The sequence below is a fragment of the Schizosaccharomyces japonicus genome (genome assembly GCF_000149845.2).
Source record: "Schizosaccharomyces japonicus yFS275 unplaced genomic scaffold supercont5.2, whole genome shotgun sequence".
NCBI lineage: Eukaryota > Fungi > Ascomycota > Schizosaccharomycetes > Schizosaccharomycetales > Schizosaccharomycetaceae > Schizosaccharomyces > Schizosaccharomyces japonicus.
In genome coordinates this window covers 923,809-946,075 of record NW_011627861.1, presented here as the reverse complement: position 1 = coordinate 946,075, position 22,267 = coordinate 923,809, and the positions used below count along the sequence as shown (strand labels likewise).

At 45.9% G+C, this 22,267-nt stretch overlaps 8 protein-coding genes across 8 annotated transcripts; 3 read left to right on the top strand and 5 right to left on the bottom strand.

The window, feature by feature from the left end:
- Positions 1–31: 31 nt before the first annotated feature.
- Positions 32–2,207, bottom strand: SJAG_03362 (thiamine diphosphokinase Tnr3). Its single transcript, XM_002174478.2, has one exon. The coding sequence runs from the start codon at positions 2,193–2,195 to the stop codon at positions 222–224; it is 1,974 nt and encodes a 657-aa protein (XP_002174514.2). The 5' UTR covers positions 2,196–2,207; the 3' UTR covers positions 32–221.
- Positions 2,208–2,391: 184 nt separating this feature from the next.
- SJAG_03361 (rho GDP dissociation inhibitor Rdi1) lies at positions 2,392–3,106 on the top strand. The gene has a single exon (XM_002174477.2). The coding sequence runs from the start codon at positions 2,454–2,456 to the stop codon at positions 3,027–3,029; it is 576 nt and encodes a 191-aa protein (XP_002174513.1). The 5' UTR covers positions 2,392–2,453; the 3' UTR covers positions 3,030–3,106.
- A 1,048-nt stretch (positions 3,107–4,154) lies between these two features.
- SJAG_03360 (squalene-hopene cyclase) lies at positions 4,155–7,090 on the bottom strand. Its single transcript, XM_002174476.2, has one exon. It carries the CDS (start codon positions 6,450–6,452, stop codon positions 4,482–4,484), a length of 1,971 nt encoding a protein of 656 aa, XP_002174512.1. The 5' UTR covers positions 6,453–7,090; the 3' UTR covers positions 4,155–4,481.
- Positions 7,091–8,712: 1,622 nt separating this feature from the next.
- SJAG_03358 (TOM complex subunit Tom20) lies at positions 8,713–9,505 on the top strand. The gene is made up of 3 exons (XM_002174475.2): positions 8,713–8,857; positions 8,902–8,961; positions 9,022–9,505. Exons 1-3 carry the CDS (start codon positions 8,809–8,811, stop codon positions 9,372–9,374), a joined length of 462 nt encoding a protein of 153 aa, XP_002174511.1. The 5' UTR covers positions 8,713–8,808; the 3' UTR covers positions 9,375–9,505.
- Positions 9,433–11,838, bottom strand: SJAG_03357 (exocyst complex subunit Exo84). The gene is made up of 2 exons (XM_002174474.2): positions 11,233–11,838; positions 9,433–11,174 (listed from the first exon to the last, which is right to left on the bottom strand). The coding sequence occupies exons 1-2, from the start codon at positions 11,345–11,347 to the stop codon at positions 9,637–9,639; spliced, it is 1,653 nt and encodes a 550-aa protein (XP_002174510.1). The 5' UTR covers positions 11,348–11,838; the 3' UTR covers positions 9,433–9,636.
- SJAG_03356 (RNA-directed RNA polymerase Rdp1) lies at positions 11,765–15,669 on the top strand. Its single transcript, XM_002174473.2, has one exon. The coding sequence runs from the start codon at positions 11,951–11,953 to the stop codon at positions 15,590–15,592; it is 3,642 nt and encodes a 1,213-aa protein (XP_002174509.1). The 5' UTR covers positions 11,765–11,950; the 3' UTR covers positions 15,593–15,669.
- A 56-nt stretch (positions 15,670–15,725) lies between these two features.
- On the bottom strand, positions 15,726–19,703 carry SJAG_03355 (phosphoribosylformylglycinamidine synthase Ade3; the record flags this gene model as incomplete). The annotated part of the gene is made up of 1 exon (XM_002174472.2): positions 15,726–19,703. One exon carries the CDS (start codon positions 19,701–19,703, stop codon positions 15,726–15,728), a length of 3,978 nt encoding a protein of 1,325 aa, XP_002174508.2.
- A 331-nt stretch (positions 19,704–20,034) lies between these two features.
- SJAG_03354 (transcription factor tfiiic complex a box associated subunit sfc1) lies at positions 20,035–22,175 on the bottom strand. The gene is made up of 5 exons (XM_002174471.2): positions 21,743–22,175; positions 21,465–21,651; positions 21,347–21,424; positions 21,194–21,302; positions 20,035–21,147 (listed from the first exon to the last, which is right to left on the bottom strand). The coding sequence occupies exons 1-5, from the start codon at positions 21,854–21,856 to the stop codon at positions 20,262–20,264; spliced, it is 1,374 nt and encodes a 457-aa protein (XP_002174507.2). The 5' UTR covers positions 21,857–22,175; the 3' UTR covers positions 20,035–20,261.
- Between the last annotated feature and the right edge of the window lie 92 nt (positions 22,176–22,267).

Here is a 22,267-nt window from a genome sequence, read left to right as displayed (position 1 = left end):
CGTCTTAGTGTTTTGGGTTATCTGTTTCTTGGTCTGACTTAATTATCGTTCGTTTTGACTTTATAAAGTTGGTCAGATAAATAATGATATTGGTTATAATAAAAAAGTGCGTATGCGAAGGAATACAATATAATGAAAAAGGACCAAAAAACGTGAAGGTTTGAGGGGGATGACGGGAGGGTGAAGAGACGATGTCGGGAAAGAAACTGGGTTTCGACGATTTAAACCGCCCCGTGCTTTTCATCAACCGTTGGAGCAGAAGCGGGCGGGCTTTGCACTCCAATTTCCATGGTCCAGAGCATCGCATGGTCGACGGAAACGGTAACCTTCGGGGCATCAATAACGTTGCACGTACTGACAAGTCCACCGAATTGACTGGTGCGATGTTCCATGTTCCACCGCAAACCATCGGTGCGTAAAATCTGAGAGGGTTCGCCAAGAGGCAACAGACCGCAGTGAGCACCGACGTTGTCTGTGCAGTCAATGACTGTCTCGCCAGGCCGCAGGAGACAGGTAAGGTTGTTGTTGGAAATCAGGAATGTTTCGCACCCACGATACCGCGAGTACGCCCAGAAAAGGTGGTTCAAGTTGCCGAGAGCATGGTCGACGCGACCACCCATTCCACAAACGGCGTATATCAAATGCATGCCACGCTCCACGGCAATGGTTGTGCTCTTCATGAAGTCCGTTGTATCTTGGTCGGTAAAGTGAAGGACTTCGGCACCACGGTCAGCAAAGTACGAGCGCACTTCCGGCCGAAGAGAGTCCAAGTCACCCGCGATAATGTCTGGCTGCAACGAGCGATCATAGTCGTACAGCTGGTTTGTTCCACCATCTGCACAGATGTGCAGGGAAGCGTTGTTCCACAGCTCGATAAAAAGGTTGTGAGCCATGTCGATAGGCTGGTTGAGAATGATGAGAGCGTACGGAGGAGCGGTACCCTTCCAGGCACAGGTCGGTGTAAGGATGGATGACGATTGGGTATGAATGACTGCTGTATGGGTATCCACAGCTGTTTCTGTGGTAGAGTTGACTTCAGCTCCGTTGCTGGATTCGTTGTCCCCTGCACTACGACTACTCAAAGTTACGCCGAGCGGGTGCGGGATCGTGCGGTGAATCCGCTGAAGCAGTGATAAATAATCTGGGTGCTCAGCACCAATGACGCCATGTCGAACAAAAAAGTCAAGAAGAACTAATGCACAGTTGGGCTTGAAATGGCCTTTGGCCATTTCCTCCAGTACTTGCGGAATGGGCCACAGATGAAAGGTTTCCACCTCGCCGTCGTTCGGCTGGGCGTCCCAGTTATCTGGCAGCTCCAAGTCGAACACGTACTGCACTTCCGGCTGGTACCATTGGTGCTGGTGAAGGTAAATGTACGACACTGTGCCAGCAGCCTGGAGCATCTCCGGCTGGACGCGAAGACAAGCTTCCTCCTCACATTCACGAACCATCGACGAAACTGGGTCGTCTCCGTATGCGATTCCGCCGGCCACACTGTTGTCGAGCATGTTGGGCCAGGTCTGCTTCTTTGGCGAGCGACGAGGCACCAGTACCAGGATATCTTCGATTCCCACTGCTTCCCCTCCCAACCGAATTGTCGAATGGATAGGTCCTAGTGCAGATTCCTGGATGGAGTCGACGGTGACGGTGTCGAGATCATCACCCTCTGTGCTGTCGAGTGCACTGATCCGACTCGGAGCCGCAGCTCGTGTGCATGAAGACACATCGCACTGCTGATCGTTCTCGCGTCCTTTTCCCTCCGAGCCGTAACCGTCATGTTTGAGACGCGAACGCCGACTGCGTCTCCACATCGTACAGTGGACACCGTAGCTTACAAAGCCAAACAGCCAATATCCACCACGTTCAACAGCCAACAAGGGCTTTCCTGACGCGCCATACACGCCGTACAGCTCATTTCTCCACGCGTCTCTCACTCCAAACGTGTTGTTTGAGCGCCAGCACTCAAGAATTTGCGCGAGAACAGCCGATCTCTCCTCGAACGTCGCTGCGTTTAACGATATGCTTTCATCGGGACGAAGTGTCCACTGCAAATGGAAGTCCTGAAACCGCTGCAACTCGTTCACAACCTCCGGCGTTACATAGCCCACGACGCGTCCTCCGCACACAAACTTAATTGTGCCGCGAACAAACGCGCCAGTAAAGTTGTCACATCTGTCTAGGATGGCCTGGATCATGGGGAAGGGTAGGAAGTGAGAGGACAATGCATGGAGGTCAAGGTCCAAGGGGGAGGGTCGACGTGTGCGGGAGGCTGCAGCCGTGTGTGCAGGACCGGGGACGCCCCGCGGAGCACGCGAGGGACCGCCGTGGAACGTGCGAGGGAGGGCCGCGCTTGGGATCGCTAAGTCCTCGCTTCCAGCTCGCCCATTTTCGCTTGCATTCGCGTTTAAAGCAGACTCGCTTCGCCCCCATGCTCAGTATCTTCTGCCCTCTCCATGGATCCCATCGAAACTAGCGAATCTGAGCGTCCCAGCATCCAGCTGGGAGAGAAAAAGACTGTGAATGAGTACCTGAACATGGATGCGGAGGACGAGTCTCTTCGCAAGTGGAAGGAATCTCTTGGCATCAAAAGTGACGGAGGCTACTCTCCTCCCAACGACCCTCGAACCGTGGTTGTTGAGCGCCTCACGCTGTTAGTTGACGGCGAGGATCCTGTGGAGGTCGATATGCAGGATGCAGAGAGTCTTGAACGAATCCGTAAGCATGGATTCGCTATTCGTGAGCGTTGTGTGTACCGCACTGTTGTTCGTTTTCGCGTTCAGCATGAGGTCATCTCGGGTCTGCAGTACGTACGCGTTGTCTCGCGTCACGGCATCCCTGTGGACAAGTCTGCAGTCATGATTGGTTCCTACAGTCCATCGAAGGAAGCCTACGAATACACGACAGAGCCCGAGGAGGCACCTTCGGGCATGCTCGCCCGTGGACACTACGAGGCCTCCTGCCGGTTCGTGGACGACGACAAGGTGACCCACAAGCAGTTCAAGTGGGCCTTTAATTTGGTGAAGAAGTAATTCTTGGACGCTCATGCTCGCATTATACACTTTGCATTAATTCATTCATTCTTTTAAACGCGACATGACGCGAAAACTATGACGCAGCTAGGACGGGATGGGACGTCGTGGGGTAGCATGGGGTGTGGGATAATCGGGAGTGTGGGGCTGTGTGGGGTGTCCATGTGGGTGTGTGTCTTCCGCGTGATTACCTTAAAAACCCAAACATCAGCTGATTGTAAGCTTTTAATTGAGTTTGGGGGCTTTTCTGGGATCCTCGTTTAGATCGGTTAAAGTTGCGATTTATCTAGACGAACTCTGTTTTTCTCCGTGGGGCTGCTTGTCACGTCACACTGATGGTTTGGCTCTGCGGCTTATTCGCTTGCTGCGCTCTGGAATCCCAGGCACGTGAACTCGGTTCGTTCACACTTATTTCGCAAGTTCTTTAATCTGTAAACAAAAACCATACGTTCGGAAGTATTTACTTCCGAATTGGGTGGATTGTGGGGAAGCTCGTGTTTATTGGGGAGACAAAATCGTAAAACAAAACGCAGCAAACGATTCGTTGGATCGTTCGACAATTGCGCTACAAATAGTCAAATGAAGAGACAGTTGACTTTAGTCTGTAAACAATCAATTGCTTAGGAGTATACGCAATCGTACGACAGAAAGAGAACGAACGATGAGGTAAGCAATGAGTGGAGTGAACTGGCAGCTGGTACAGCATAAAAGGACTGAGGGTAGAGGCAGGGGTAGAGGATGGGTATGGGTATGGAGGTGGTATACAATAGGCAGTAAGAGTAAGAAGAGTTGAGTGGTAGCAAGCAACAAGGAAGGTAGAGGCAAAGTAGTAGTGTAGTAGAGGAAGTCAAAGGAAGTCAAAGATCCTAGGGTTTAGTCTTAAATTAACATTGGTTATTCAAAAACAGACGTTGTGAGCAAGAGGGCAACAGAGAGAGAGAGAGAGAGAGAGAGAGAGGAGAGCGTGTGTGTGTGTGTGTGTGTGTGTGTATGTATGTATGTGTGAGAGAGAGCAGAGCAAGGTTATACTAAGCAGGAGCTTGCACAAAAGCACAATGAATCACCACAGTGAATCACAAGCCAAAACTGCTGCAGTATGAAGCTCTTCCTATTCACTCTTCACTTCGCCCTCCTTGCCCTCCTCAGTCACCACTTCTGTCCTCCTCGTTTTTGTTTTCGCACATAACGGATATTATAGATATATATAAAGTAGCTATTAAAAGTTGCCTCAGGCAAAGCCGAATTTGGAATCCAGATGCCTTGAAACCCACTGTGCGCAAACCAAATTATTTCAACTGTTTAATAGCCATAAGTGCAACACGCGCAACAATTAATACACAGCCAACCCAAATTACCAGTCATGTACGGTTGGGTGCCACAGAAATATAATAGTAGTACTTCATTGTGGAAATAAGATGCTTAGAACCAAACGAGACATTAAATGGGGGGTGCTTAGAAAGCAAAGGAAACGTTGTTGGTGCCAGACTTCTCCATGTGACGGTAGCGAGCCAGAGCCAGCAGAGGGAAGAATTGCTTGTAACCAAGGTAGTGAAGGTAGAACATTCTGGGGAATCCAACAGCGTTGAAGGGTTCTTCAGCCCATTCACCGTTGTCTTGTTGGTGTTGGATCAACCAGACGATACCACGCTTAACAGCGGGATCGGTACGGCGACCAGATGCCATCAGACCCAAAACAGCCCAGGCGGTTTGAGAAGGCAAGCTCTCGGTGTAGACGCCGTGAGCGGAGCCCTCGTAGGTTTCACAGCTCTCACCCCAGCCGCCGTCTTCACGTTGAACAGACTTCAGGAAGTTGACACACTTCAAAACGGAAGGATCGTCGTGGGGAACACCGGAGGCGTTGAAAGCGCAGAGAACGGACCAGGCACCGTAAATGTAGTTGGTGCCCCAGCGGCCGAACCAAGAACCGTCCTCCTCTTGCTCCTTGCGCAGGTACTTGATACCGCGCTCAATGACAGGGCGATCCTCGGGGTGGCCCAGCTCGGCAAGCAAAGAAATGCAACGAGCAGACACATCAGCGGTGGGAGGGTCGAGAAGAGCACCGTGGTCGGCGAAAGGAATGTCGTTGAGGATTTGCTTGTCGTTGTCAATGTCGAAAGCACCCCAACCGCCGTTGGAACTTTGCATACCGATGATCCACTTGCGGGCACGGTCCAAAGCCTCTTCGTTCTCAGGCAGGTTCTGGCGGTGCAACAACATAGCGGCAACGGCAGTGTCATCAACATCAGGGTAGTAGTCGTTACCGTATTGGAAGGCCCAACCACCGGGTTGGAGATTGGGGTTGTTGATGGCCCAGTCACCCACGACATTCAGAACTTGGTGGGCACGAAGCCAGTGAGCGGCTCTGTCAATAAGCTTCTCGGTGCGGTCGGCGTTGATGCCGTCAGGACCGAAAGAGGCTTCCATAAGAGCATGGCCGGAAAGGGCCGTGTCCCACACGGGAGAGACACAGGCTTGGCAGTAGGCCTCTCTCTCCTTGATGACGAGGAGACCCTTCAAGGCCTCCCAGTTGGTAGCAGCGCGAGGATCGTCGTCAGGAATACCGAGGGCACGGTACATGACGGCACTGTAAGACATGGGGGGGTAAATAGCACCGAGACCGTCTACACCGTTGAGACGGGGCTCAATGAAGTCGAGAGCAGCCTTGTAGGCCTTCTTGTGCAGGAAGCTGGGCACAAAGCGGGTGAAGGGGCGGATAGCCGTGTCAATGAACTTGAAGACGTGGCCCCATTTGGAGCGGAACGGGCCGTGGATCCACGTCTTGACCTTGTCGGGAGGCGTCGGGAAAAGCTCTGGGATATGGACGTTGCGAGGGTTGATGGCCTTGGGCTTCAGATCGGCCACAATAAGGAGAGGAGCCACAGTTGTACGGGACCAGTACGACATGTTCCAAATAGAAAAGTACATCCATCGGGGCAGCAGCATGATCTCGACGGGCATGAAGGGAGTAGCCAGCCAAGAGGCTTCGCCGAAAAGAGACAACTGGATACGCGTGAACACGTTTGCGTATTCAGGACCACCGTGAGCAAGGATAGCCTCGCGGGCACGGACCATGTGAGGGGCATTAATATCTTCTCCAGTCATTTTCAAGGCAAAGTAGGCCTGTACGGATGCAGAAATGTTGAACTCACCGCCGTAGTACACTGGCCAGCCCCAGTGCTCTCTGCTCTGGCAACGACGAAGGTAATTAGCAATCTTTTGTTCCAGTTCTTCGTCGATCTTGTCCAGAGTGTGTTCCAGCAGAATGAATTGAGCGGGAATAGTGACATCTGCCTCAAGCTCGTAGATCCAGTGTCCATCGTCCTGTTGGTCTTTAGCCAAAGCTTCGTACGCGCTCTTGACGGTACGTTCAAGCTCCTCCATGGAGATGGTAGTATCGAGGGTTGTGTTGCCGTCAGTCTTCATTTTGTATCGTTGTGGGTGATTGCAGACGTAGAGTTCAGTGAGTCAAGTGTGGTGAATAAATCGGTGGATGAGACCGGCTTTTAAAATTGGGTCGAACCTATGGTTCGAACCACCTACGGATTCGTGTGCGCCGACTTTGAGTCCAATAAGGCCATAAATGAAACGAGCAATGGGTCGAGTTGCTGTGCCTGCGCCACACAACATCTGAGAATCTCGGTATTCCTCGCAAAAAATCGTAAGGGAGGATTCAGGGAGATATGGGGAGAGACGGGCACCAGAATCTCGCGAGAACGAAGCGAACGCGGGGAAGGGGTGTGTGCGGGCACGCGCGGCCAGGGTCCTGGCCAAGGGTCCGTGGGGAGGCGGGGAAGAGAGACAAAGGGTCCAGTGGGTAGGAGAACGACAGAAGTGCGGTATTGCGATTAGTGGAGAGTAGCGAGGGCTAGCACGATTAGCACGGCGATGGACAGCGACGGACAGCAGGAGGAGGAACAGAAGCCGCCCAAGCGAACTCGTGCTGTGCACGTCCAGCGGGTATTGGTGCTATCGGATGCGATTCTAGGTCTACGAAAGCATATTCAACGTGTCTGTCGTGCTCAGTGCGCTCAGTGTGCTCAGTTTGCTCAATAAGCTCAACGTGCTCAATGTGGTTTCAATGCCACCTCTCGGCGACATCGGTCACTCTCTCGCGGTGCGCGAATATATTGTATTTATACAAATCTAAAACGTCGATATCATCGCCACTCTCTCTGGCCCAGACTCTTGGATTGCCACAGTAACTGAGCAATTGCTGTGTCTGTGACTTCAGTCGAGGGCTCGCGATTTGTTTACGCGTTTCTCTGCGGCGTAGCGCCCACTCGTAAAACACGCGTCACATATCTGCCCGCTGATTGGTTCCTTCTCAGTGAAGTGCGCTCCGCGAAAACCCGACGTCAACTTTGACGAAATCCTCGTCGCTGGTTGGCCAAACGGAGTTACTAGCTGCTTTGTCGGTATGCTCGGTCTCCAACTCCGAGGAGTTGGCCGGCACTTCCAGAGGAGCAAAGGACAGTGTGGTATCTGTTAGAGAAGGCAGTTCGGGAACTCAAGCCCCGACCAAGTTGACCGTTCGGAATGCAGTACAAACTGGTGTCCGACTGAACCCAGGAACTCGCAATAGTTCTCGCCGTCAACACATTTTTCTCTCCTGCTGGCCCATGCAAAATGTTTGTGGAGGAAAGGAGTGAAAGGGCAACGCTGGAAATCGGTTTCCCTAAAATCGTACCATTTCTTGTCCCCCTAATGGCACGTTTTTAGCTTTTAAACGTTCTTCACGTGCAAATTAAACGAGTGTGACGTATTTGCGGGGACATAAAGTCGAAAGGTGGGTCCTGAATACTGGATGCTAATGATTGGTTCGGTATAATGCAAGCATAATGAAAGCGGATGACGTCATGCGTAAACGTAAGATAAGCGAAACCCTAACGATAATTTCGGTCCCTCGGGATTTCTTGGGTAGCGCGCGTTGTGGTGCGGAAACCAGTGGAATATGTGTGGAATGTGGAGAATAAGATCATAATGGAATAAAATGTTCAGATATGTGGGACCATCTGGGTGTATCTAGGTGAACGTAAATGTGTTTACTATTATTGTGTGATTGTTAAATCAGAGCATTATTTGTATCGTTAGCTTTTTCACTGTTCTTGGAAGACCCGGGAATTGGCTGTTTTTTGGGGGACGAGGGACACGAAAAAAAATCTCCGGTTCCTCTGCATCGCTCAATTGGTTGGATCTCATGGACAAAAGTCACTGAATTTGTTTATTTATTATTTGTTTTTTTTTGTTTTTTTTTTGTTTTTTTATTTTATTTTTTTTTTTTTTTCTATTTATTTATTTTTATTTATTGACCGGAATCATTCATTATTTGGTATTTAATTTTTTTTCAGTACTCTTCTCAAAGCACTCTCTGTCCTCTTTCCTCTCACCCATCCAGTTCTTACTCAATCTTTGGTCACATCAGTCAATTGAACCCATCTACTCATTAACATTTACGGCGCAGCAATCAGGATTTCGACGAGAGACTTGAAACCTCAGAACAAAACCTAGGTCCAAAATGAGCATACGCTACATTGCATATTCTTACACTGCGCTGCACTAAACACGTTTACGGAAACTGTTTGCACTTCGCAAAAAATATAAGACTGCAACGCTAAGGCTCACAATCCATCCATCCTCTTCTAACATCCCTCTTCGCTTCTCTCTGATCGCATATCTAAACTCATTTAAGCTTTTCAAAACCTCGCCTATTTATACACGTGTCGAATTCTCTTCACAACAACCACCTACGCGCGTCCACTGCCCCTTCTCTGCAACAAACATGAAGCGTTCTGTCATTTTCGGCTCCGTTGTGGCCGCTCTTGCTGTCGGTACGCGCTCCATCCAGATCGTTTTCGTTCTCTAACATTTTTAGGCTACGCGTTTTACTTCGATTACAAGCGCAGAAATGATCCCCAGTTCCGTAAGAAGCTGAGTACGTAACAATTTCGCTGACAGGCTGTCTCTGCTTCGAAACTAACATGGATGCTTGTAGAACGCAGATACAAGAAGGTCCAAGAGGTTGCCGAATCGCAAAAACTCGCTGAACAAAAGTTGTTTGAGGAGAAGGTCGAAAAGGCCCTTGAACTCGTCAAAATCACACCTCTTCCTAGCTCTGCTGAAGAAAAAGAACTGTTTTTCATGCAACAAGTGGCTCGTGGTGAGCAACTGTTTCAAAAGCAGCCTGACGGCGACAACATCGAGTCTGCTGTCTGCTTCTACTCCGCTCTTAAGGTCTATCCCCAGCCCAACGAGCTGTTCTCCATCTATGAAAGAACTATTCCTGAACCCATCATGAATCTCTTGCGTGCCATGCAAACAAAGGAGACAACTCCCACTGTTGAGTAAATTGGGCAAAGCTTATGGTTGCCCGAAACGGAATTGGGTCAAAAAAACAGTTAGATCGGCACTTTTCAATGAATCGTCTATACTCTCACATACACTGTTTAGAAAAATTACGGTTGCGAAGATGATTCTTTTCTTTTTGTAATACCTTAATAACTGTATATGCGACATAAAGTTCTACAGAGACGTAGATGTAAAATATGGTTCGTGAAACCGTGAAACATGACTTGCGAAAAGTAGGATTTGCATCCGCCGGGACTGGCAATCATTGAAGCCGGCGTAGGATGGGGTCCACATCTATATCAAACTCCTTTAAAGGTTTAGCTTGCTCGATGATATACTGCACTGCACGAACGTAGGATGCATCTTTGACAAGCCCGGCGTACTGTTTCTTAACAACGTCCACAAACATCTCGACTTGCCCAATCACCCATTCCACATACTCTGTATTTACTGCAGTGAGCTCAAAGGTATACAGGAACGACTCTGTAATTTGGTAGAGCATGCGGAAGGCAATAAACGCCGAAGTTTCGACGAAATCGGAAGTGTCCTTTTCTAGTTGGACGTTGTAACATTTGTTTCGCAGTTGCCAAGTTCTAGCTTGCAAAAACGCCTCCATGGCTTCAGATTGTTTCGTGAGTGAGTGTAATAAGCGCGCAATGTCTCGAAGATCATTACGACTAATAGCTGAATACTGAATTTGGTGACACAGAATTCTCGTCACACGGCGCACCCGCTCTTCCAGTTTATCGAGGAAAAACTCAATAAACAAACGGTCTAAATTAATCTTACCCAGGTAAGTCTTTATTTGTTTGATAGCCTTGATTGCCTCATTAAACATTTGCAAAGCTATAGCATCGTCAAGGTCATCGATCATATCACCGAGATCATGCAGTGTCTTACTAAATTTTGAAAAGAGTGACAGCACACGTTCTGAGTCGAGTTCGCGATAGAGCAGTTGAAACGAGTTATACGTAGACAGTAGGTTCTTGTCACTGCGAACGAGATACAATAATTGCTGATGCATTTCAAGCTCAAGTTCACGTTGTTTTTGTGCCTTCTCAGAAACAAGTCTCTTGCATTCAAGAGCTTGACGTAGGAAATAATCACGCTCTTCATTGCCATGCGAGGAGAATGCATAGGTTTTCCGGTCGTTTTTAACAATTACCAAGTTCTGATGTTTGCCAAAAAGTGTATCCTCATCGCTTTGACTTTCCTCTGCATCTATTTCCTGTTCATTTTCTAAGTCTTCAGTGGGCTGTGTTGCAGCAAGTATTTCAACATCAGCCAAATTCCATACATACTGAGCTTCGTATTTCCGTGGTCCACGCTCTTGCGAAACCGAACTCGTAGTAACTAGGAGCACGTCATCAAAAAGTACCAAGTTAACAAACCGTCGAAGTTTTTGTGTAAGCACATTAAACTGTTTCCATTCGAACTGTTCATAAACCACACGACGAGAAGGCACCTGCCAAAAATCATCATTCAAACCATCCACAGAGGACTGTAGCCGTTTCAATTGGCGATGCATCAGCTCGGTATTTGATGCATCGGTCAAATCGTGCTCAAAGGTAACAAGGTTTAGAGCCTCGATTTTCTTTCCAAGAGTAGTCAGTAAGGAACGAACCTTAGATACATCTTTGTTCAAGTTTTGCATCTCTTCTGAGATAAGAACAAACTCTCTAAAGTTTTTGTAAAAATTCTTCTCAAGGTCCTTCTTTAAATCTGTATGCATTTTAAGCAACTGGGTATACAGTGCAAGCATTTGCTCTTCGCTGGCATTCTTGAGAGTTTCTTGTAAATCTGTTTCACTCCATTAGTAATCGTGACACATATAAAGAAACACGTATGTGCAACATACAGCGTTCAACATCAAAGTTTTCCACATCAAACATTGTTTCGAATCCGTTTAGATCATCCTGCGATGAGCTTTCTAATAGCCTCCGCGCTTGATGAACGCTACCGTAGCGATTCATTATGTATAACAGCTTGTTGAATGAACGAGCAAACTGTAAAGACGGCAAGGGAATTGACTCGGTAATACTTTGAGAATTGAAAGAAGTAACAGGAGGGTTTTGCAAGAGGGAACAACTGTATTCAGTTGTGTGCGTCAGAGTAGTGTTTTCCAGCACAATGGTCAATTTGTGATGCACGTCGTGTAATAGACTCAAAACCCGGTAGGGTATACGCTATGCTTAGTATATGGACGGTATTTGTCTTCTTTTATGATCGTTGAAACTTCAATTGCAATGCTTGAAAAAGTCTCACGAAACAGCCGAGTCCAAGATTCAATGAGTTTGATTTTATACAACACAGCGATCCTTCCTTCTCAAAGCCAATTTACAGATAATACACAATGTGTTTCCTGTCAATTCATACGTTGTTAGGACTTTGTTCGTAAATTTGGTTGATTATAGGTTTCACATACGACCTCTACCTTACAGTTGTTACAAGACAGGATTCGCGTAAAGACCGGAGTTCGGCCCATTTTTCTCTTAAACCTCTCTTTTGATTACGGGTTGGTCTAAAAATTCCCCGTCAAAACAAGCACTCCAAGTCCATATTTGTTGCAATTGTATATGGGTTTTGCACTCGGCGATATTCTTGATATCCCACTAAACACGTACTATAGGGACTCCCCATGGGAACGTCTTAAGGTTCCGTGTAAGGAAGAACGTACATATCAATCTAAATATGCTTATGTATTGACTTCTCGGAATGGATCAAATGATCGCTCAACTATTCCAAGGTCGAACATCTGGAAATCGTGGGACCGCCTCTCGTTAATACTTGAAAATATTCCTTCAGAATGGTGTAAAGTTGAAAATAAAAGGTTGTTTTGCATTTGGAAGCTGCTACATAAGTACGGTAATATTACTTACATGAAATTACAAGTCCCGGACAAGAATGCAAAACACACTACGGCAATCGTGGAATTCTCACCTCCTCCAGATACAGCTTTTTGGGAACCTGGAGACAAAATTGTCGAGGGCAACATATCTCTTACTGTTCGTCTTAACTTGAAGGCTAACAGATTATTTAATCACAAACCCGCTTTCTCTGAAAAGGGTTATCGCTATGGGTCTATGGTACACTTTCCATTATCCTCTTTGGACCTAGGTCAACGCTACGATCAAGAAATGGTTTCCTTGTTCGGGACAAATTCTAGCAATGACTTAAAAAATGTACAGCTCTCTGTAAATTTCAGTAAAAAACGACTGAGCTTTACTTTCAACTATCTTAAGGATAAAGATGATGAGATATTTCGTTTGGATTTTGATTTTCAAATGATAGTTGGTAATATTGGTACCCGCTATTACGATGACCATATGCTCTTCGATTTTGAATTTCGCTGTGCTCCAAGCATTTTTCGAAAAGCCAAAGTCCCTCGGGACGCAAGCACTAAATTTGAGTGGACTCAAGCTGACTCTTGGCGAAGGCAATGTGACCTGATCTCACAAGAGGCTCCATCGATACCAAATGGCCCACTCACGTTGCTGAATGACAGTAATGTACCTATCGGTCGATGTAACCATTTGCTGTTTACGTCTTATTACGGACAGGACAACACAATGAATTCGTTAGCCTTCCTGCTCCGTGACCTAGAGAAACTAAGTGTGCGCAGCACACTTTCCGAAATAATCCTAGTGCCTTCACCGGATTACCGAGAAATATGCTCATGGCTACAGAAGACAAAACTTTCAAATCAAACGCTCTATTGGCTAGAAGCCTGCGTTTCACAATTTCTAATATCTGAATTTGACTTACCAACATTGATACCAATTTTGGAGTCTGTTACGGAAGAACAGGCACGCTCATTTTTGGAATCTACCTTTGCACGAAAGGTATTTGTATCCAAACCCTCATTGGAACTAGTCCAAAACCAGTCGTCAGCTTCGGGAAAGAAATTTACTTCTGGCCTTAATTCTGTAAAAAAAGTATGTATAACGCCAACTACCGTTAAAGTTATGGACAATTCTTTAGAAGCTGGTAACCGCGTTATCCGTCACTTTAGTCAGTACAACGATCGTTTTTTGCGAATCCAGATTACTGAAGAAAATACCAAACGCAAAATTCGGAGTAATCCTGATGCTTTGAAGCAAGAATCAGTATATGCTCGGGTTTATCAGTTAATGTCACATGGAATTATTATCGGAAAAACTCACTTTGAATTTTTGGCCTTTGGAAATTCACAATTGCGAGAACATGGTGCTTACTTTTTTGCCTCCGGAGAGGATGAAAGTGCAGACTCCATTCGTAATTGGATGGGTGACTTTAGCAATAACGAATCCGTTGCGAAGTATGCTGCTCGAATGGGACAATGCTTTTCTACTACAAAAGATTTAAAACGGTTCCAGGTCAAAGTTGAAAAACGTAATGACATTATAAGAAACGATTCGTGCTTTACCGACGGTGTTGGTATGGCTTCGTTGTCTGTAATGAAACGAACTGCTTCGGAAATGGACAATGAGGAAATGTTTCCTTCAGCTGTACAGTTTAGAATGGGTGGTTATAAAGGAGTCCTTTCACTAGCTCCTCCAACTCTGCTTGAATACCATAAGGGAAATCTGGTTTTTACTAGAGATAGCCAAGAAAAGTTCAAGTCTAATTTTACAGTTTTAGAGGTCATTAAGGTGTCTCGCTTTTCTCATGCGCATCTTAACATGCAACTTATTACGTTGTTGGAAGGTCTAGGTGTTCCGACTTCACTTTTTGTTGACTTAGCAAAAAACGAGTTGAAAGAACTTACTATTTCTTTAAAGGATCCTCGAAGAGCGGTTACACTTTTAAGAAATCACGTCGATGAATATCGTTCAACACTTATTTTGGCAGATTTAATTGCATGTGGATTTATGCAAAGGAATGACAGCTTTACAAAAAACTTGATTAATCTCTACTTTGAATGGGTTGTTCGCACAATCAAGGAAAAACAGCGTTTACGTGTTAAAGAAGGTGCATTTTTAATGGGCGTTGCTGACGAAACTGGGACGCTTAAAGGCCACTATAATGACTCTGTTCTTCCAATTCCCGAAGTATTTATTCAAATTACAGACCCGTCAAAAAACGCTGATGCAACCGTGACGGGAAAAATCAAAACGACAATCATTATGGGCCTTTGCGTCGTTGTTCGTAATCCTGCTCTTCATCCTGGTGATGTTAGAGTATGTCGGGCAGTCCGATGCAATGAGCTTCTTCATTTAAAAAACGTTATCGTGTTTCCAACTACAGGGGATCTCAGTGTCACAGAAATGTGTGCAGGAGGAGACTTGGATGGTGATGAATATACTGTTATTTGGGATCCCAATTTTCTACCGAAGATCGTCAATTATCCTCCTTACATTGACAATGCCGCTAAACGAATACTCACCTTTAAAGAGGGCGTTCCGCCAATTGAATCAATTAAGGCTTTCTTTGTACGTTATATAAAGTATGAGTCTCTGGGCCTCATTTCAAATTCTTGGAAGGCATGGGCACATGACAGAGTTAACAACCCAGATGGGATTTTTGGTTCAATTTGTTTAAAATTAAGCGCTCTTCATTCTACGGCTGTGGATTATCCAAAATCTGGTGTCGCTGCGATTATGCCTCAAGAATATCGCCCAAAAGCTTATCCTGACTTTATGGAAAAAGAGTTCAGATCATTTCCTGCTATGACTGCCGTTGGCGAAATTTACAGATACGCTTCGGCGTTCCAAAGCCAATATTTTAAGAAAGCATATTCCAGCAAACTTAACAACGATTACGATGAAACGATGAAACTGCCTCCTTACAAGCAACAATACATCGAAATTGCCAAGAAGTCCAAAGAACAATATGATAATGATTTACGATCTGTAATGACACATTTTGACATTAAGACTGAATACGAGATTTTCACTTCCTTCCTGCTACTCAATAAGGATAAGGAAACAATAATTAATGAATATGCACTGAGGGAGGAAATAGCATTTCAGTTTTCTGCCTTAAAAAAGCACCACACGGAAAACTATTTCGCGCTTTGCGGTCTCGCGCCTTCTTCTGTGAAAGATATGTCAAAGCAAGAATATGAACAGCGTATCGACAGTGCTGTTGCAGCTGCGTACGATGTCATGCACGAAGAAAAGATAGCCGCAATTGCTGAAGGTACTGACGACTTGGTCCTTACATCGTTTCCGTATATTTTCCACAAGGTCCTATGCCGGATTGCTCGGCGACATACGCTTGAATCCTTAAGCAGTTAATGGCACCATATTGCACTAGGTTGTTTTCACTATTTAGCACTATATTGATGTTTAATGAATTTACGGCTCCATACCAATTCAGTTGTAGCTAATAACTTTTGTAAGGAGTGTATTAAGTAGTGGATTCTATGAATTAAGCAGAAAAGGTACGAACAGTTTGGAAAAGGCGAATCCAAGGACCGTATACACCCCATTCCTTGGCTTGGTTTTTGGGGAAATAGCTGTTAGACTCACGCAGAATGACACGCTCAGGATGGGGCATCATTGCAAGGAAACGGCCACAAGGCGAACGAACACCAGCAATGGAAGCAGGACTGCCATTAGGGTTGAAAGGATAGCGCATGGTGCGTTGTCCATTGTTATCAACGTAGTAAAGAACATCCAATTTCTTGCTTTGAAGATCGCGAAGTTGTTCTGCACTGTCAAACTCAGCCCGACCTTCACCATGAGCAACGACAATGGGCATGCGGCTACCGTTCATTCCCTTCAAGAAGACAGAGGGATTAGCCTCGTCATCGTCAACCTTAATGGTGACAAAACGTCCCTCATATTGAGCGGATTCGTTAGTGACAAAGCGAGGCCAGCTGCTAACACCGGGAATAAGTTCCTTAATACGAGTAAGGAATTGACAACCATTACAAACGCCAAGAGCAAAGGTATCTTTTCTTTCGCTGAAGAAGTTATAGAACTGCTTGCGAGTGCTTTCATGCAACAAAACAGAAGTGGCCCAACCGTTTCCAGCACCAAGAACATCACCGTAGGAGAAACCACCGCAAGCAGCAATACCAACGAAGCTGTCAAGGCCAATCTTTCCAGAAATAATATCGCTCATGTGAACATCAATAGCTTCGAAACCGGAAGCATGGAAAGCATAAGCCATTTCCATGTGTCCATTGACACCTTGTTCACGGAGAATGGCAACGCGAGGTTTAGAGGAAAGAAGTTTCTCAGTGAGGGGAGACTGACCAACATTGAAAGAGAGGTCAAAAACAATACCGGGATCAGCGTCATCCTTAATGTTTTCAAATTCTTGACGAGCACATTCAGGATTGTCACGGAGGGATTGCAACTGATAAGAAGTCTCGGCCCAAGCTGATTGAAGCTCGGCTCTGGTAGACTCGAAGACGGGCTTACCGTCACGGGCGAAAACAATAGTCTGATTCGAAGAAACATCACCAATGGGATAGATGCAGCCAGAAACACCGTGCTTAGACATAAAGTCAACGAAAGCATCATACTTATCAGCAGACACTTGGAAAACGGCACCCAACTCCTCGTTAAATAATGTGGAAATGTTGTCAGCAGGAAGGGCATCCAAGACGCAGTTGAAACCGGCACGGCCAGCAAAGGCCATCTCCGACAATGTAACAAAGAGACCACCATCAGATCTGTCGTGGTAAGCCAGAACAAGGTCTTCGTCATGAAGATCAATCAAGGCATTGCAGAAATTCTTAAACAACTCAGCATTCTCCAGATCGGGAGCATCATTACCAAGTTGCTTATATGCTTGAGCGAGAATGGAACCACCCAAGCGTTGTTTGCCATTAGCCAAATCGACAAGCACAAGCTTACTGGGACCAACATCAGACACTCTGCGAAGTTGAGGAGTCCATGTTTTGCTCACATCAGAGACAGGGGCAAAGCCGGTGATAATGAGGGAGAGAGGTGCCGTTACTGTACGGGATTCACCATTCTCCTTCCACGTCATTCTCATAGACATTGAATCCTTACCAACAGGAATGCTAATTCCCAACTTAGGGCAAAGGTCTAAGCCAATTGCCTGAACAGCCTCATACAACTTGGAAGATTCACCAACATAATTAGGATCGGCCATCCAGTTAGCACTCAACTTCACATTTTCTAAAGCCTTGATGTGGGCAGCGGACATGTTCATAAGCGACTCAGCAACAGCCATACGAGCAGATGCGGCCGCAGAAATAAGAGCAGTAATAGGCTTTTCACCAACAGCCATTGCTTCACCAGTCTTCAAACCCTCACCAAACGAAGTAACGGTGACGGCAACATCAGAAACAGGAACTTGCCAAGGTCCAACCATTTGGTCACGGGCAATCAAGCCAGTAACGGAACGATCACCAATGGTAATCAGGAAAGACTTCGAAGCAACAGCGGGAACATGCAACACCCGTTCTACGGCATTGTTCACACGCACAGATTCAGATGCATTAGGCAGGTAAGAGGCAAGGGTAGCATCAAAGGGAACGAAAGGGACCTTGACAGTCTCAGCAACACGAGACATCTTAGGTGGTTTGCCAAACAGAACATCCATAGGAAGATCGATAGGTGAGGTGTTGAAGTGACGATCAGTCAAAAGCAAACGCTGCTCCTCAGTAGCGTAACCCACGACGCCAAATGGGCATCTTTCACGGTTGGCAATCTCGGCAAATTGCTCAACATGTTCAGGCTTGATGGCAAGAACATAGCGCTCCTGTGCCTCACAGCACCAAATTTGCATGGGGGACATGCTGGGCTCAATACAAGGGATATCACGAAGCTCAAAGTGAGCACCAAGACCAGCATCATGGACGAGTTCAGGCAAAGCATTCGACAATCCACCGGCACCAACATCGTGAATCGATTGAATAATCGTGTCATCCATGGCTGTGCAAGCATCGATAACCATTTGAGCACGACGCTGCATCTCAGGGTTTCCACGTTGAACAGAAGCAAAGTCAAGCTCCACAGAACCCTCACCAGAGGCCATACTGGAAGCAGCACCACCACCGAGACCGACGAGCAATGCAGGACCACCAAGAACGATAAGAGCACTACCGGGGGCAATGCTGCGCTTAAAAGCATATTGCTTACGAATGGTACCGACACCACCGGCGGCCATAATGGGTTTGTGGTAACCACGAATTTCGGATTTTCCGTTGGCCGAAGGAATTTCTAAAGTCAAAGTACGGAAGTAACCATTGATACATGGACGTCCGAACTCATTGTTGAAAGAGCTACTACCGATAGGAGCCTGAAGCATGATATCAAGGGAAGATGCAATGTGATTAGGCTTTCCAACGTTCATTTCCCAGGGTTGTTGATAACCTGGAATCAACAAGTCAGACACACTGTAACCGGCCATACCGGCTTTAGGCTTAGAGCCTTGACCAACTGCACCCTCATCACGAATCTCACCACCTGAACCGGTGGCAGCTCCTGGGAATGGTGAAACAGCAGTAGGATGGTTGTGAGTTTCGACCTTGCCCAAGAAATCAACGATTTCCTTTTTAGTAGTCCAAACACCATTTTCGGGGACGAAGAGAGATCCCTCGCTACCCTCGAACACAGCAGCGTTATCCGAATATGCCGAAATGGTATGTTCGGGATGCTGCTTGTGGGTGTTACGAATCATTCCAAACAATGAATTCTCCATCTTCTTGCCATCGATGGTCCAATCAGCATTGAAAATTTTGTGACGGCAATGCTCTGAGTTAACCTGGCCGAACATGAAAAGCTCCACGTCGGTGGGCTCGCGTCCCTTCAAAGCAGGTTCGTTCAAGAAGCTGTCGGCGAGATAATTAATTTCGTCAGTAGCAAGAGCCAAGCCAAACTTCACGTTTGCCTCATTCAGCACCTTGACAGCTGTCTCACGACTGGCGGAGGCAGAACCACCACGAAGGTCAACCGTAACCAAAGGAGAAGGCTCGTGCTCATCGAAAACTTCAGTTTCCTCAGGCAAAGTGGCACGAAGAGAGTGAGTCATACGGTCATACAGATGAGCATAGACATCCCTGTCAATGGCAGCAGCGTCCAGACCAGCCTTAATTTTCAATTTGTAGACAACACCGCGTTCAATACGCAAAACGTCCTTGAAACCACAGACATTGGCAATGTTTGTGGCCTTAGAAGACCAAGGAGAAATGGTTCCAGGACGAGGGAAGACGAACACGGTCTCACTTGTGACAAATCCCTCAGGAATTACGCGAAGACCAGGTAAGAAAGTTTTCAAAGCGTCAAACGAGACATTGTTACTGTCCTTGACGTGCAACATGTAAAAGTGAGTTGCTTCCAAGTCAAGAATGCTACCTTGCGACGCCGCGAGCAGCTTGCTCTTAGCATGCTCAGTAATAGCCGAATCGCCAAGATAAATGAGCATCTTAAAACAGCTGACCAGAAGAGAGCAAGAGAGAGGAGATACTATAAAGTTGGAACGATAAAAGTTGCAGTTTTACACTGAAACTTCCAAAAATGGACCTAATAAATTTTGAATTGAGGAGGGTGTTGTGGAAGGAAGTTAAAGTTCACCGACAAAAATAAAATTGGTTAGAGATGAGAAAGGTGGGGTTAAGTGGGGGTTAGATGGGGTCTTGCAGTATTATAAGGCGATTTGTCGATTGATACGAGAATTTGCTGTTCGTTGAGCGTGCGGATGGAGTGTCTTATGCATTGGTCGTTATTTCTTATTTTCTCGGTTTTTCCGATTTTTTTTTTTTTTTTTTTTTTTTTTTTTTTATCTTGGTTTAATTTTCTATTTTTTATTTAATTGAGTGTTATTACGATTGATAGTCAGATGTGATACTCGTCAGTCATAAAATGACAATTGTATTGTAACGGTCATAGCAATCTTACCACAAGTGAGATATATGACTACTTGTGTTCTCAATCTCACTTGAACTATTTTAGTAATCATACTTTATTTATTTTTTACATTTAATTAGTCTCCAAAGACATCCTCAAATTCATCATAATCTTCAATGTCCTCAAAGCTTTCGTGCTCTTCACTCTGCTTCATCAAGTTTCTCATGAGTTCATTCACCCTGGCGTCCGTTTGTACATTGGCAAATCCAGAAGATGCATTGAAAGATGAAGTTGAATTTCCTTCTTCCTCCGACGGTGAATTATGTTCAGACTCGTCTCTTTCTGGAGCAGCAAGAACGACAGAAAGCGCTTCCTCAGATAAGCAGCGGCCATCAGTAAGTGCTCTCAGCTTTTCACGCATAACGTCGCGAACCTTATTGAGTCGACCGCTCTTGTACCAACCTTCCGTTGGATGACAAGTGGAATGTAACGGAGCGTCTTGAAGCAAGCTTTTAACGAGGGGATCTGTAATGTCACAGATCTGATAAATTCGTGTTTTTGGATAAAGAGTTGTACCATCGAATATATATGAACCCGAACCAGTGTGTTCTTCATTGACCTTAAACTTAAAGAACAGAGTCTGGTACTTGGCACTAACAGAATCCTTTCGCGGATCGTAACCAAAACGAGTGAAAGCATCACGAAACGGACCAGATGCCCAAAGGTAGGAGACGTACGGGAGAGCGTATTTTAGATTTGAATGAGATGCAGCGCTAATATTCTCGAGAATTCCACGTCGTGTCCACATTGGTCTTTTTTCAAATAAAGGTGCCAGCTCTTTCAGAACATCTTGAACAATTGCATTTGGTTCCTTTTTTACCTCTGCGTGCCGTTCTGTGGGGACCCGTTCTGCATCCATGCCGATCATAATGGTCCATATACGTGCAGCACCTCTAAGGTTGACAAGTCTGCTTTTTCCATCAGGCAAGCTGATTCTGCCTACGTGAGGATTTTGTAGATAGCTGAAATACAAAATGTCAGTACAGAGAAAGGCTATCCGTGACTTACTTGTAATGATGCGGAATCACCGTCTGTGAAAACACCGGAGGAGGAGGAACATCAAGTGATTCACGCATAGCGGGTTGCAGGGAAATGTAAAATTTCGGAACTGTTTCATCTGAGAACGTTAGTATTAGCAGCATACAGTTAATTCCGGCATACAGTCTAGTGTTCTTAGAGTGGAGTCGACTCGTGACAAAAACTCAGACTTGCTTGTATTATACTGAAAATCAGCGATATCTATCCTTGTCAGCAGAAAGAAATCCATCAAATTACGTACTTCGAAAATTGAAGCCCCATTTTATGCGACCTAGACATTGTGCCTTGCCGTTCTGTTTGTGAACTCTGACGAGTATATTGTTTTTTGGTCGTAAACGAGCTTGAACTGGATGCTCATAGTTATCATTTGGACGCATTCGAAGTTCAAGAACTGCATTTTTTGGGTTTTTTGCTGCACGTTCAGTAGCCTAAAGACGTCAGCACATCAAATACCTCCTGCAGGAAGCAGATATTTCAATAGAGCTAGCCTGCCCATGAAATACCTGTACATGGACAAACCTGTTGAATAGTACTGAGACCTCCTAATGTCGCACATCCGTTTTCGACACTTTTGAGAATTCCAGGGTGTTCTATAGACACAAATGTGTTGTCTTTTATTCTTAATCGCGACATGAAAGCTGAGAACGACCAGGACAGATTTGCAAAATTGAATTTCTAATAAAACGACAAAGAAACGAAAAAATAATCCACAAAATTCGTTATAAACACTTTAAACACGTTTGTTTCCCCTATACGCGACAGATGTTACGATCCAATGCCCGTCTGCAGCCTCTATCCTGTTTTTGGTATAAAATGTCCCACCCTTACCGCCATAGCCTGCTGGCCATAAGGAGTAGCATAGTAACGGAACCACGCTCCGATCACCCAGACACTACCAACTCGTGCACAATCTGTAAAGTTGCGCTAAAAAGCGTATTTTCTTAATCTTTCCGGTTAGCCTTCCCTTAATATTCACGAGGTTTTTGGGGTTTGTGTTGCAATTGCCATTCTTCCGGTAGGTACTAGGGAATTGAACATATTTGG